Source organism: Mirounga angustirostris, unplaced genomic scaffold (assembly GCF_029215605.1).
Source record: "Mirounga angustirostris isolate CCGP_5_RB_7025 unplaced genomic scaffold, mMirAng1.0.hap1 SCAF_15, whole genome shotgun sequence".
Lineage (NCBI taxonomy): Eukaryota > Metazoa > Chordata > Mammalia > Carnivora > Phocidae > Mirounga > Mirounga angustirostris.
The window spans coordinates 90,862,618-90,876,241 of record NW_026991723.1 but is presented as its reverse complement, the minus strand read 5'-3'; the positions used below and the strand labels follow the sequence as shown (position 1 = coordinate 90,876,241).

Genomic DNA, 13,624 nt, shown 5'->3' with positions numbered 1-13,624 from the left:
TCACAGGCTCGCTGGGTTGAAAACATGCTCAGAGCGTGCTGCTTTATTCCTCCAGAGTTGGGAGGAATGTGGGTGTTGTCTGTCCCCAACGCCCCCGGGCCCTACAGCGGGAGCCAGGGGAGTACCCCAGGCCAGGATGCTTCTCAAGAGCCCGCCTCCTCGGAAGCCCAGCCAGCTCCAGGCCCAGCCACCTGCCCCTCACCCCTCGCCAGGTGCCCATGGGGAAGCAGTGTCCACGGAGGACAGAGATGTGGTCCTGAGCACATCTGGACTCATCTCAGAGGCTGTCTCCAGCTCCCAGAGCCGGGCGGGAGGGGCCTCCAGACGTTTGCTGTCCTGCAGCCCTGCAGGGTGTCACTGGAGGCCTTGGACAGGGCCCAGCCTCCCGAAGAAGCTACGCTGGCGGCCAGGCCCTCACCTGTTCTCAGCTGGTGTCTCTTAGCAAGCTCACTGGGGCCTCAGTTCCCTGCCTGAAGAATGGGGCTAATTGCCCCTCCCTTTGTAAGTGGGTGAAGGACTCATGATGGTGTGCGTGAAGCACTGGGCAGGAGTGGCTCCCAAAGGTGCTGGCTGTGGGCAGCATGCTTGTTACCTTGGTCCTCCTGAGGCCGACTCCGTAGTCGTGGGATGAGGTTTTCAAAGATGAAGTGTCAGGTTACTGACCCAAGGCCTGGAGAGCATTGGGCTCCTGGTGCCAGGGGCTCGGTCTGCAAAGTCTGTGGTGGGGGTTGGCCGTAGTGTTAGGGGGTGTCGGGCAGGAGAGCGTGGCCTGAGGCTGCTCCCAGCACCCCCAGGCCCACGTGGCCACATCCATCCCCCGGGTGTGCAGCATTCAGGGCTGACGTCACACTGCCCTGAGAGAGGGGCTGCCTGGGACCCAGGTAGAGAGCGTCAGTGTCATGTAGAAGCAACAAGGGCCGACCCCGGGGCCCCCATGCCCTGAAATGTCGGCACGGGGGCCACCACCCCAGGCAAGCGCAGAGAGCCAGGATGGGCCTCAGTGCTCAGGGCCTGCAGGCAGGAGTTGGAGCCTTCCTGGGGTGTCCCCCAGCCCTGAGGAGGTGGGGGCTTCTCTCCTGGCCAGCTTTGGCCTTTCCAAGGGGCAGGATGGAGGTGGCAGTGAGAACTCCATTCCAAACCCGGTCCTGACCTGAAATAGAACCATAGAAGGGGGACCTCCTTGGGTTTGGGGTTTGGGGAGAGTAGGGAAGCCCCTCTCCTGGCCCGTCAGTATTTTGGGAGGGGAGAAGGCAGCCACACGGAAAGAACAGAACCACGATGCCGGTTAACGAGTGAGGAGCTATCACGGGGAGAGACCCATTTGCCGTGTGCTTGCCGTGCCCTCTATGGGGAACTGGAGCGCGGCCCCCAGAGCCGCAGGGTCTCATAAGCTGTGTGCACGTGCGCTCACTGTCCAGGCTCCTGATCTACGGGGAATACTGCAGCCACATGGAGCACGCTCAGAACACGCTGAACCAGCTCCTCGCCAGCCGGGAAGACTTCAGACAGAAGGTCGAGGTAATGGGGGCTTCCCGGCTGGTCCCCTGTTCACCGGCCCCTGCTTGTCCATTTTGTGGAAAGGTGGACCCCAGGGTAGCAATGGGATGGTTTCTGTAGATGTTTTTCTCGATGATTTTTTCCCCTTTGCGGGGAGGCAGGTGCAGTGCAGGTCACTGTCCCAGGCCCGAGTCCCCTGGGTGCATCTGACTCCTGGGCCAGATTCAGCTCAGCAAGGGGCTATGACCTTGGTCTTCACAGACCCCATAGGGACCCCAGATGATGGACATTTGCTGGGAGCCAAAGAGCCTCCCTCCCGTCACTATCCCCACCCCTCGCTCAGGGCCAATCTCTTGCACTTGTCCAATTGCGCATGTGGGCCCCTCTCCAGGACCCCTTCCTCATCCTCCTTGTCGGGGGCAACTGAGCTGCTCACCGAGGCTGGGATTCCTGTGTTGTATTTGGCCAATCAAACCCTTTCCAGAGTGAATCCTGGTGCAGGGGCCCTCTTTTCTAGCAATGCTGGGAGGCATGTCCCCAGGAGATGCATGATGCCCCTCTGTGTCTGGGAAATGTCCTGAGGGTGGCCCTGCCTTGGTATGAGCAGGCTTCCCTGAGGGTCTCTAGGCAGGCCAGGGCTGGCTCCGAATACCAGAGCCCTTGGTGCCCACTGCAGACTCTCAGGGCTACAAAGTGGCAGTGGGACGCTGCTGGGAAGCCCACCCCTTGCACGCAACTGGTTTGGGAAGGGTCTGTGGGAGACACTGCCCGTTTGGGGAGCCGGGCCACTGAAGGACCGGACACCTGGGCCCCAGTTCAGGGCTGAGGTCTGCCCACCCCCGCCACCACCCTGGGTGCGGGATGGGAGTGTTGGGGCCCAGCAGCCCTGGCGAGGGTCTCCATCCCCTTCTGCTCGCCTGTTGCCCAGGAATGCACGCTGAAGGTCCAGGACGGGAAGTTTAAGCTTCAAGACCTGCTCGTGGTCCCCATGCAGAGAGTGCTCAAATACCACCTCCTCCTGAAGGTGAGGCCATGCGTGTGCCCCGTGGCCGCCACCGGAGAGCGGGATGGAGGCCCGGCTGCCTCTAGGGGTGTGGACGGGGCCCAGATGCACCGGAGTGGGAGACAGACAGCAAATCTGTTCTCACAGCCTGTGTGGCGTATATCAGGAATGTTTATCACAGGAAATGGACAAAGGGAATTTGGGGCTGAAATCCATAAGAGCCAAAAACTTGAGAGACAGAAACGTGTCCCCAGACCAGGAGTAAGAGTAGCCTGGAGTGGGTCACTTAACCCAGTCTCTGAGCTTCCTGGTAGGCATGGTAGAAGTGGAAGTAGGAAGTCATTCTGGACAGACAGATCTGGGGAGAGAGAGTGGTTTCCATGTGGCGTGAGGCTCTTCGGTGAATCTACCTGTCACCCGTTAGCTCGGAGGCTTGCTTCATGCTGCTTTGAAGTGCTTCCCATTACCCAGCAGGTTCGGGGACACTCCATCTCGAAGCAGTGTGTCCCCTGGGCGAGGGCTTGCTGTCTGTGCTGGGTTGGTCAGCTGAGCCAGAGCCTGGCCTGGTGGTTGGGGGCTTGGTCCTGACGGTCTGGCTCTGGGCCCACACCCTGTGCCTGGTGGGGGCAAGGACGGAGGCCAGCATCCCCGCGTGGTGACCCGGGACTCCTCTCTCGCACGTGCAGGAACTTCTGAGCCATTCCACCGATCGGCCCGAGAGACAGCAGCTCAAAGAAGCTCTAGAAGCCATGCAGGTGGGTTGCTAAACTGAGGCAGGGGAGGGCCGAGCCAGTGTGGGGCCTCACATACCAAGTCTGCATGCTTTGACCGGAATTGGGCTCACCAACAAGCCTTGTTCTGTGACCATAGATGCAGCTTTTCCTGGGAAGACAACAGGCCGAACAGGGACGGGGTGGTGGGTGGGAGCCACCCCAGGACAGAGAAGGTGGGTGGAGGGGGCTTTAGGCACTCGCCCCAAGCGTCCAGAATCCCTAACCTCGCCTGACCCATGGCGACTTCCCTGGGTCTCCCTTCCTCCTGCTTCCCTGGCTGTCCACCAGGGCTCTTGCCAGGTCCCAGGCGCTGGACTCAGTCTGGGCCATCTGGCCCCATACTGCCCACTGCGCAGGCCTACAGCTTTTGCTTCTGAAATGTCCTCCCCACTCAGCCATGCTGCCTCCTCTCCCCTCTTCCCTATGTCCTTTGGAAGCCCACTGTGCAGGTAAGTCCCTGGAAGGAGAGCTCAGCTCGTGCCCTCCCCTTGCTCTGAAGCCTTCTGTGCCTCCCCACTGCCCCTGAGTCGGGCTCCGGCTCCCCTCCCGGCACACAGATACCCAGGTGCCTGGCTTTGCAGCTGTCTTTTCCACTAATGCCCTAAATTCCAGGCAAGCTTGGTCACCCCCATGCTCCTGTATGTGCTCCATCCTTTCTTGTCTCTGTTGGCTCAGGCTGGACCTCCTCCTTGTCACTGGGCTGTGTCCTGCACATCCTTGGTCTTTGCAAGGTGACATTTCCCAGGATTGCCCCCCCGCCTTGGGGATGGTTGTGCTGGGGTAATGCCGTCACCCCTTTGTGCCCATTGCTCCCTGATCATGGTCATCTGTGTCCCCAGCCGAGCACAATGCCCAGCATGGGGTAGATCCCCTCAGCGCTGCAGCTGGGCAGGGGGACGACAGTGTCCCCAGCACCTCCCAGGGTGAGTGCTGACCTCTGTACCCTCTTGGATGAACTCCTTCCAGAGGGCAGGGGTCCGTCTCCGTCTGTGGCTTCGAGCCCATCACCTGGCCCTTGGGTGGTCTGTGCTGGGGGAGCATCACTGATGAGCCAGGCCCATCCTGGAACGTTTCTGCCTCAGATTCTGCCCCACCAGTGGGCTCCTTATAGGAATGGGCAGGAGGTGCTGGAGGGGGAGGCTGGAACCGGCTCCCCACCTTGGCCTGGCTCAGGGATTCCACCCAAGGCAGCTTGTCCTACTGGGCAGATCAGTGCCTCCGGCTGGGTTCTCCCGAACAAGGCTTGGGGTTCCCTAGACCCTGGCCAGTGCTGGCTGCCTGGATTGCAGCGGGCACTGCCCCCTGGTGGCCGGCAGGAGGGCAGCGGCGTGTGGACCTCCAGAGCTAGACTGCGGGGTCACCCAGTTCTGCCTGGCTCCGCGGGAGTGGGGACCCTGCCAGGGGTCCAGTTCCCTAGAGCTGAGAAGCAGGCTGGTCAGGTCTAGCTGGCTGTTTTCTTCTAGTCTGAGCTAGAAGGGGGTCGAGTGGCAGGGCAGGGAGAAGCCGTTCCAGGAGGCAGGGGCTTGGGGGGTCTCACCCACTGACATGCGCCATTTGGGGTTGCTTTTACCTTCCCTGCCTCAGTTTACTCGTTTGTCAGATGGGGTTTCGAAGGCCTGCCGACTGTGGTGGCTGATGGCAGGTGCTCTGGAAATGTGGATGGGGATGGGGGTCGGCCCCCTGACCCCTCCCCCGCCTCCGTTGTTTTCAGGACTTAGCGATGTACATAAACGAAGTTAAACGGGACAAGGAGACCCTGAAGAAAATCAGCGAATTTCAGAGTTCTATAGAAAACTTGGTAAGTGTGGCTGATTCTCTAGAGTGGAGATTAATTAGGATCGCACATACACGTTTCAGAAATTACTTCCATAATCTCGGGATTAAACGAGCAGGCGGGTGAACCTACTCTCTCCGTCTGGGTTGGGGAAGCGGGCGCAGCTGTGTCCAGAGGTGGCCCGCGTGCCGAGGGGCAGGGTCTGGGGGAGGAACGGTATTGACCCCCTCCCTCCCTCCCTGGCCTGGACCGAGGACAGAAGGGCTGTGGCTCCCAAGGCGGGAGGGGGGCAGGCTCCCAAGGCTCCTTGTCCACCTGCAGCTCTGCTCTCCCCAGGAGGGTCAGTGGGGAGACGGTTTGGCCGCTCTGTCTGGGAGCGGCCCTCGGCTTTTCCCCTCCCCTCCCTCCATTAGGCAGGGCTGACGCCTCACAGGACCCTCTCCCCAGCCTGGTTCATCAGAGGCTCAGCCTTGGGGTGTTGGGTGAGCCACTGTGTCCTGCCGGGAAGAGGAGATGGGCCATCCCAGAAAGCAGACGCTTCCTTGTCTGTTCCTTGTAGCAAGTTCTCAAAGATCTGCCGAGTATTTCAACCAGGCTTTCTGTACCCCAACACTGTTGACATCTGGAGCCAGGCCATTCTCTGTTGTGGGGTCTGTGCTTGGCATTGTAGGGTGTTGAGCATGCCTGCCTGTGCACCCCACCCTTGGGGGTCCCAGACATCCCCGGACATCCCTTGAGTACAGGGCTACCCTGGCTGAGCACCACTGGGTTAGCCCCAGATACTTTTAGTGCCTGGTGGGGTCTGGGGCTGTCTGTCTCCCCCTGTGATCCTTGATGCTTTCTAAGGGCTATATGATGCAAGTTTTGGGGTTCTTAAAGTTTTTAGACATGAATTATCGTGTTCCTTAAATAACAAAAAGAACACAGTGGTGGCGAGCAGGTGTGGGCCCGCCCCGGGGGCAGGGCGCATGCTCAGCCTGGGGGTCTCTGCCGAGCCCACCAGCAGCGGGCGGAGGAGATGCGGGGCGTGGAGGCAGGCAGCCGGGCAGGGTGCTCACCCCACCATGTAACACCAGAGCTGGGCTGCTCTCAGCCTTGGACTGGCGGCTCCTGCAAAATTCGGAAAATTCAGAAAGCTGCCGAGAACTGTCGTCATGGCGCCACGGGCCCAGCCCCTTTAACGTGCTAGAACATTCTCTCCTCGTCCGGGTAGACCGTTTCTTTGCAAACCACGCAGGGAACGCGCCTTCTCTGAATCAGAGCAGAGGGGAGAGACAAGCCAATCTGAAATCACAGCAGACCAGAGAGGGGTTGGACTCGAAGCCTCTTCCTGTGGAGGACGCCCCGCTGGAGGCCCCCTCGCCCCGCCCGCCCTCCATCTGATAGGCCTTGTTTGTTCTCCTCGGCTTGGTTTCCCAGGGTTGGGCGTCCGGCCCTTCCTACCAGGGCCCGGCTCTGGGCTCCACACAACGGCGGCCTGTTGCCGTGACCCACGCCATCAATCGCCTCTTGTTCCCGCAGCGCTGAAGGGAGTGCTCAGCGAGGCTGGGGCAGGGCCCATCCCCCAGCCCCGTCCTCTCCTATCCCGACCTGCGCCCCAGCCAGCAACCGCAGGCTCGCTTCTCCCAGTTCTGCCTTCCATGTCCGCGGGAAGCATGCCCGCTTGGGCGCCGGCCCGCCGCCCTTGCTCTCCGTGTAGGTGCGGGGCAGCTGGGGCCCCCTCTGGCGCTGGGGCTGACCGCCTTGCCCTTTCTTTCCAGCAAGTGAAACTGGAGGAGTATGGGAGGCCGAAGATCGACGGGGAACTGAAGGTCCGGTCCATAGTCAACCACACCAAGCAAGATAGGTGAGCAGGCAGGTGGCCCCGGGCTGGGTGGCAGCCCCTTGTAGTCGGGCACCTGCTCCCTAACGGCCTGGAAACAGCTTGCCCACTCAGCCCTGTGTTCTCCTGCTTCACTCGCTTCCTTTCTGCTCAGGGACACGGTCCATGCCACGTCAGCCAGTGGCTGCCCTGCCCGTGGCACTGGGCTGGGCTAGAGGGCAGCCAGAGGCCCTGGCCTTCGAGTTCCCAGGCTCCCTGGGGCCACATGCACTCTTGGCCACATGCCTGCGAGGGAGTGCCCAGGCAGGCGACGGGGAAGGCTCCAGATGCATGGCCCCTGCTTGTTCAGAGCTCTCTATGTGCACCTGCTCTGTGCAAGGCCTGGGCTGGGGCTGGGGCCATGGTAGATAGGGGTCCTGTCCCTCTGGGGCTCCCGTCTAGTGGGGGATGGAGCATGGAGGCCTGAGGAGCCCATATGAGCCTTGAGCCCTGGGGTGGGTAGCCAAGGAGGGCTTCCTGGAGGAGTTGCATGGAGCAGCTGAGACCTGCTGGGGGGTCAGAGTTGGCAGCCGAGCCCCACAGTGGGACGGGGCCCAGGCTCGGAGAGGGAATAGCCTTGTTGCTGCCCACCCCAGGCACACGCTGGCTGTCCCGGGGCCTCGGAGCACGGGGCGCTGGGCATGCTGACGGCCACCTGGCCGCACTGCTGGGCCAGGTACTTGTTCCTGTTTGACAAGGTGGTCATTGTCTGCAAGAGGAGAGGCTACAGCTACGAGTTGAAGGAGGTCATCGAGCTGCTCTTCCACAAGATGACTGACGACCCCATGAACAACAAGGACGTCAAGAAGGTGGGCCCGGGGCTGCCTGCTGGTGACGGCAGGGCCTTCTGGGGCTGAGGGAGGAGCTGCGGGGTGGCCTCGAGAGCAGGGTGAGCCGGAATGGAAGTCAGCACTGACCCCGACTGGGTGGCTCTGCTGTGTGAACGAAACTTCCCTTCTGTCACCCTCGTGTCACTGTGCCTTCTGTGGGGGGCAGCCCACTCTGTGCCCAGCCCAGCACTTCCCTGGCCCTTTGTCTTTGAATCTTCCCTGGGGGTGGGCGTCATCCGGATCACAGCTCCTGGGTGAGGGTACCGCAGAGCGGCTCTGAAGAGAGCCAGATTGTAGACCATGGCCCCTGATTTCAGCCCACGTTGCCCCCTGCAGTAAGCAGGCCTTCCTTCGGACCGGGGCTCTGGGCAGGCCTGACGGTGGGTTGTTAGACACCAATGTCCAGCCAGTGGGCCAAGGCTGCTGGGGGGTGGGGCCGGGGCTGTTGGGGGTGGGACCACAGCTGTGTAGGGTGGAGCCACGGCTCCAGGGGGTGGAACCGAGGATGCTGGGGTGTGGCTGCCACCCCCTCTGGTTCAGTCCTGCTTCAGCAGAGGCTACTGCACCCCAAGGCTTGAGCATCTACTGTGTGCATCCCTGGCTAGATTTGGGGGCCAGAAGCCAACGTGCTAAAAATCCCAGATTCTGGACTTCAGAGCTTGCAATATAGAATGCAGGTTCCACCTGGAAGGGCTATTGGGGGTGACGCACTCAACCCCGCCTGATGTCTGAAACAACTCCTGAGGCTTGGGGTCAAAGCCACAGTCCCTCCAACCCCTGGCACATCTCCTCTGGGAGGCAGAGCCTTGCCCCTGGCAGTGCCGGGTCCTGGGCTGTGGTACCTGGTGCCGGGACAGGCTGAGTCTCTTAATGATCTGTCTCCCCCTTTCCTCCCCTCTCCTCATGCTTCCTAGTCTCATGGGAAAATGGTAAGCACCTGGGTCCTCCTCCTTTGCTTTCCTCCCCTCAGGGCCCAGCCGGCCCTTCCTTTCTGAGCCTGAGCAGCAGTGGAGACCCCAGGTGGGCCTGAGCAGGGCCAGGCTCCTGGCTTTCTTCTTCCTTCGTCCTGCTCCCTGTGCCCTCATCAGGATGGTGATGTGTATTCATGATCACAGACTGCCATTATGGAGGGTAGAAATGAAGGCCCACCTGCCTGCCCTGGTCCCACCCTCTCCCATTCCCCAGAGGTAAAGGACCACAGGCTTTTTTATAGTGAGCAGGGCTTTGGTGTATTCTCACGGTGTCCTTCTCCGCCTTCCTGTCTTCCCTCCCTCCTTCCCTCCCCCCTCCCTCACCTTCCCTCCCTCCCCCCTCCTTGTCTCCTTCCCGGTCTCCCTCCCTCCTTCCTTTCTCCCTCCATCTTTTCCAACACAAATGGGCTCAGACTTTCCACACTCTTCTTCCTGGGCCCCTTCGAAAGCCCCTAGAGATGGCCTGGCCTGTGGGTGGTCAAGGCAGCTGTGGGCTGGTTCAGCTGCAGGCTCTCCCAGCGCATGGCCTTCTCCAGCCTTTGGTTGGGTTTGTTTCTGTTGTTTTACTTCAGGGCAGTGAGCTTTGTAGCCTCACATTTAGGAACTGAAAATGGGTGGACCAGGGTGGTGGAAGGGCCCCAGGCAGTTGTGAGCACAGGCTCCCTGGGGACCCCACTCGGTCATAGACATGGCCCTGGCTGAGCCTGCAGAGAGTTCAGTTGAGGGTCCACCTTGCAGCGGGAGGGAGAGGGGTCCCATGGCAACTTGTTAGAGGGGTGCGTGCACACACGTGCGTACACGCACATGCGTGTGTGTGTGCAGGCACAAGTACCTGGTACACACACACACATGTGCACACGCAGGCACGAGTGCCCGGTACACATGCACATACACACGTGTGCACACGCAGGCATGAATACCCAGTACAATCACGTGCACACGCAGGCACAAGGACCTGATACACATACACACGTGCACACGCAGGCACGAGTACCCAGTACACTCACATACACACGTGTGCACACGCAGGCACGAGTACCCGGTACACACGTACACACGTGTGCACACGCAGGCACGAGTACCTGATACACGTACACACATGTGCACACACAGGCACGAGTGCCTGGTACACTCACGTACACACGTGTGCACACGCAGGCACGAGTACCCGGTACACACGTACACACGTGTGCACACGCAGGCACGAGTACCTGATACACGTACACACGTGTGCACACAAAGGCACGAGTACCCGGTACACTCATGTACACACGTGTGCACACGCAGACACGAGTACCTGGTATACTCACGTACACACGTGTGCACACGCAGGCACGAATACCCAGTACACTCACGTACACACATGTGCACACTCAGGCACGAGTGCCCGGTACACGTACACACGTGCACACGCAGGCACGAATACCCAGTACAATCACGTGCACATGCAGGCACGAGTACCTGATACACGTACACACGTGCACATGCAGGCACGAGTACCCAGTACACTCACGTACACACGTGTGCACATGCAGGCACTCGTGCCTGGTACACATGCACATACACACGTGCACATGCAGGCACGAATACCCAGTATACTCACATACACACGTGTGCACACGCAGGCACGAGTACCCGGTACACACGTACACACGTGTGCACACACAGGCACGAGTACCTGATACACGTACACACATGTGCACACAGGCACGAGTACCCAGTACAATCACGTACACACGTGTGCACATGCAGGCACGAGTGCCCGGTACACTCACGTACACACGTGTGCACACGCAGGCACGAGTACTTGATACACGTACACACGTGTGCACACACAGGCACGAGTGCCCAGTACACTCACATACATACATGTGCACACGCAGGCACGAATACCCAGTACACGCATGTACACACGTGTGCACACGCAGGCACGAATACCCGGTACATTCACATACACACGTGTGCACACGCAGGCACGAATACCCAGTACACTCACGTACACACATGTGCACACTCAGGCACGAATACCCAGTACACACACACGTACACACGTGTGCACATGCAGGTGCAGGCCCGAGTGCCCGGTACACATGTGCACGTGTGTCCATGCGCCCCAGGCCAGGCCAGCTGCGAGCCTGTCCCCTTCTCCCACAGTGGTCCTACGGTTTCTATTTAATTCATCTGCAAGGAAAGCAGGGCTTCCAGTTCTTCTGCAAGACCGAAGACATGAAGCGGAAATGGATGGAGCAGTTCGAGATGGCCATGTGAGTGTGGGGCGAGCCGCAGCGTGGGGGCTCTGGGAGCCCCAGGGGCAGTTTGTCTGGGACCCCCGCAGGCAGGGCTGATTTCAAACGCCCAGAGACTGAGACAGGCTCTGTCACCCCGAGACCCCAGGCACACCTTGGTAGCACCTTCACTGTTTTATAATCTGTCTGGGACCAGTGCCCCTTCCTCTGGGACACCTGTGTCCCCGAGGCTGAGCCTGGCACAGCTGGCCAAGGGAGCAGTGAGGGGCCAGGGCAGCTGCGTGCCAGTGACGCCTGGTGACCTGGGTCCTCAGCGCCTTATGGGCGGCTGGACTGTCTCGTTTTTGTGAAGGCACAGGGCTCTTTTTCCGTGAAACCTAGAAGGAGCCCCCAATATGTCCAACAGAGAAAGGGGATCACTGGGGTCCCCAGACACACCGGGCCCTGAGGCCAGAGTGGGGTCCTGGAGTCAGGCAGGCCGGGGGCCTCCGGGCAGGAGCGCTCCCCTCCCTGGTAAACACCGCGGGTTCCACCTCTCACGCCTGGCCCTTCTGGCTTTGTCGCCTCCCATGCATCCGGCCCTCGCGCCATCTGATCGTGGATGCGGTCCGAGTGAATGCTGGACATGTCCCCCTAAATACTTCCGGGTGCTCTTTCTGAGCTAAGTGCACTGTTTAGATTTTAAATCTCAAGCTTGTGTACGGTGAAATCCCTAAGGGTACATTGGCTGAGTTGTGACAAATCCTGCAATTGCCAGAAACCCTTACCATCCTCCTAGAAGGCGCACCTGCCAGGATGGCACGCTTGTCAGCCCTCACGCAGACCCTCGTTCTGCCTGGGGTGTCAGGGCAGGTCCAGCCTGAGGCCTGGCCTCCTGACCTCCGGCCCAGCCTGTTCTTGAGGTCGACCCCGCTTTGGTAGAGCTCAGGGAGTCTGGGCCTCTTTCCCTCCGGTCAGGTCCAACATCAAGCCAGACAAAGCCAATGCTAACCACCACAGCTTCCAGATGTACACTTTCGACAAGACTACCAACTGCAAAGCCTGTAGGATGTTCCTCAGGTGAGGAGGCTGCCTGCCCCGGCCCCTACCTGCCCGCGCTCAAGGGAGCCTCGTGCTGCATCTGTCCTGTGTACCCCTCACCCTGACCACCCCCTGCCCCTCACTCAGGCCAGCCCTGTGCTGGGCCCAGAGGGGCTGGAGAGCGTTCCTTCAGTGTCAGACCATCCAGGCCCTCGGGCATTCCGGATTGAGCTGGGAGGGGAGGCAGCCGTCCCTGCGGGTGCCCTGGGCCTGCCATGCGGGGAGGCAGAGCAAGGCCAGGAGAGGTCTGGGAGGAGAGCCAGCACCAGGCGGCACGTGAGGGCGAGGGTCTCAGCAGCCCAGGGCTGGGTGATCTGTGGTGCAGATGGCGAGGTGGGGCTGGTGGTCTTTGGGCCTTGCCATTGGCTCGGAGCCGTCCTCACGTCCCTTCCCCCCCTCTCCATGCAGGGGCACATTTTACCAGGGCTACCTATGCACCAAGTGTGGTGTCGGGGCCCATAAGGAGTGTCTGGAAGTGACGCCTCCCTGCAAGATCAGTGAGTACCGACCCCCGTTCTGCCTGCAACACACAAGCCTCCAGGGCTGCTCCTCGGGGCCCCGTGACCCACCCTGAACTAAGGGTCCTGTGGCTCACAGCTGCCCCGGTACTTCCCTCCTGGCCCAGCCATCCTCCTGTATTCTCCTTTCCCACGATTGAGACCCCACGGAGCAGGGACCCGATGAGAAAAACCAGGGCTCAGAGAGGGGAGGACACCTGGCCCGGGCCACACAGCACCAAGAGGCCCTGCCTGTGGGGCATTCCTTGCCAAAGTGCTCCCTCCTCACTAGGGGGGCTCCCGCGCTTCTCTCTGCCTCTTTGTACCCCCACCCCATTCCGGTTGTAAACTTGCAGAACCTCCACCCCAAAATGGGCACAGAACATTCTTGGCAGTTGCGTGGACGTTTCTGATCATAGAGAAACGCTGGTTGTACCTGTTCTTTACTCCTGGTTCTCCTGCACCCAGACAGGTCTGGCCTTCCTGAGCCACGCCTTTAGCCACGTTAGCGTGCCCACGTGTGCACACATGCATGCATGCACACACGCACGACACCTACAGGGCTCCCATGCTCTTCGTGCCCAGGTGTCGGGGGGGAAGCTGAGGCTCAGGGAGGGGAGGGGACCCGAGCCTGCCAGGCTGACATCTGGGCTGCCCAGGCTCCTCTGGCGGATGCATTTGGGGGAGTACCCCGCCTGCAACAGCTGGACGGGCAGCCAGAAAGCCCGAGACGGTTCTGAGCCACCGCAGGCAGGGCTGGCTGAGCACTGGATCAGGTGGGGATGCTGCAGCATGAGTCTGGGAGCGGGGGTACCTGCCGAGGGTCGGCTCTGCCCCCTGCACCACACGTGGGTGCCCCTGATCCTCCCACATCCCCTGGGACGGTCCGTTGCCCTGCATCCACACTCGGGGAAGTTGCACTCAGAGACGGGGTTACTTCACTCCAGGTAGATGGAAAACCGTATCAGGCCTGCTTGTCACCCTGAGCCACCACCAGCAGAACAGAAAATTTAGTTTGTTCTTCATTTACTGTGACTGCTGGCCCGGCGCCCTGACTGCGAGGAGGGTCCGACAGGTCAGGCAGACCCCCTC

General features: G+C 60.6%; 1 protein-coding gene across 5 annotated transcripts in view; it reads left to right on the top strand.

The window, feature by feature from the left end:
• The window catches only part of VAV2 (vav guanine nucleotide exchange factor 2), a 171,723-nt gene that overhangs the window by 139,896 nt on the left and 18,203 nt on the right, over nucleotides 1-13,624 (top strand). For 4 of the 5 annotated variants that reach the window (XR_010407732.1, XM_064579525.1, XM_064579524.1 and 1 more), the window contains exons 9-17: nucleotides 1,419-1,518; nucleotides 2,426-2,521; nucleotides 3,187-3,255; nucleotides 4,985-5,071; nucleotides 6,808-6,893; nucleotides 7,585-7,717; nucleotides 10,864-10,973; nucleotides 11,913-12,014; nucleotides 12,444-12,532. Coding sequence is in view for 4 of the 5 variants with exons in the window: in XM_064579525.1 (XP_064435595.1) it covers nucleotides 1,419-1,518; nucleotides 2,426-2,521; nucleotides 3,187-3,255; nucleotides 4,985-5,071; nucleotides 6,808-6,893; nucleotides 7,585-7,717; nucleotides 10,864-10,973; nucleotides 11,913-12,014; nucleotides 12,444-12,532 (872 nt within the window). In the remaining variant the exon portion in view is untranslated. The remainder of the gene's footprint in view (nucleotides 1-1,418; nucleotides 1,519-2,425; nucleotides 2,522-3,186; nucleotides 3,256-4,984; nucleotides 5,072-6,807; nucleotides 6,894-7,584; nucleotides 7,718-10,863; nucleotides 10,974-11,912; nucleotides 12,015-12,443; nucleotides 12,533-13,624) is intronic. The other variant, XM_064579527.1, reaches the window with a different exon arrangement.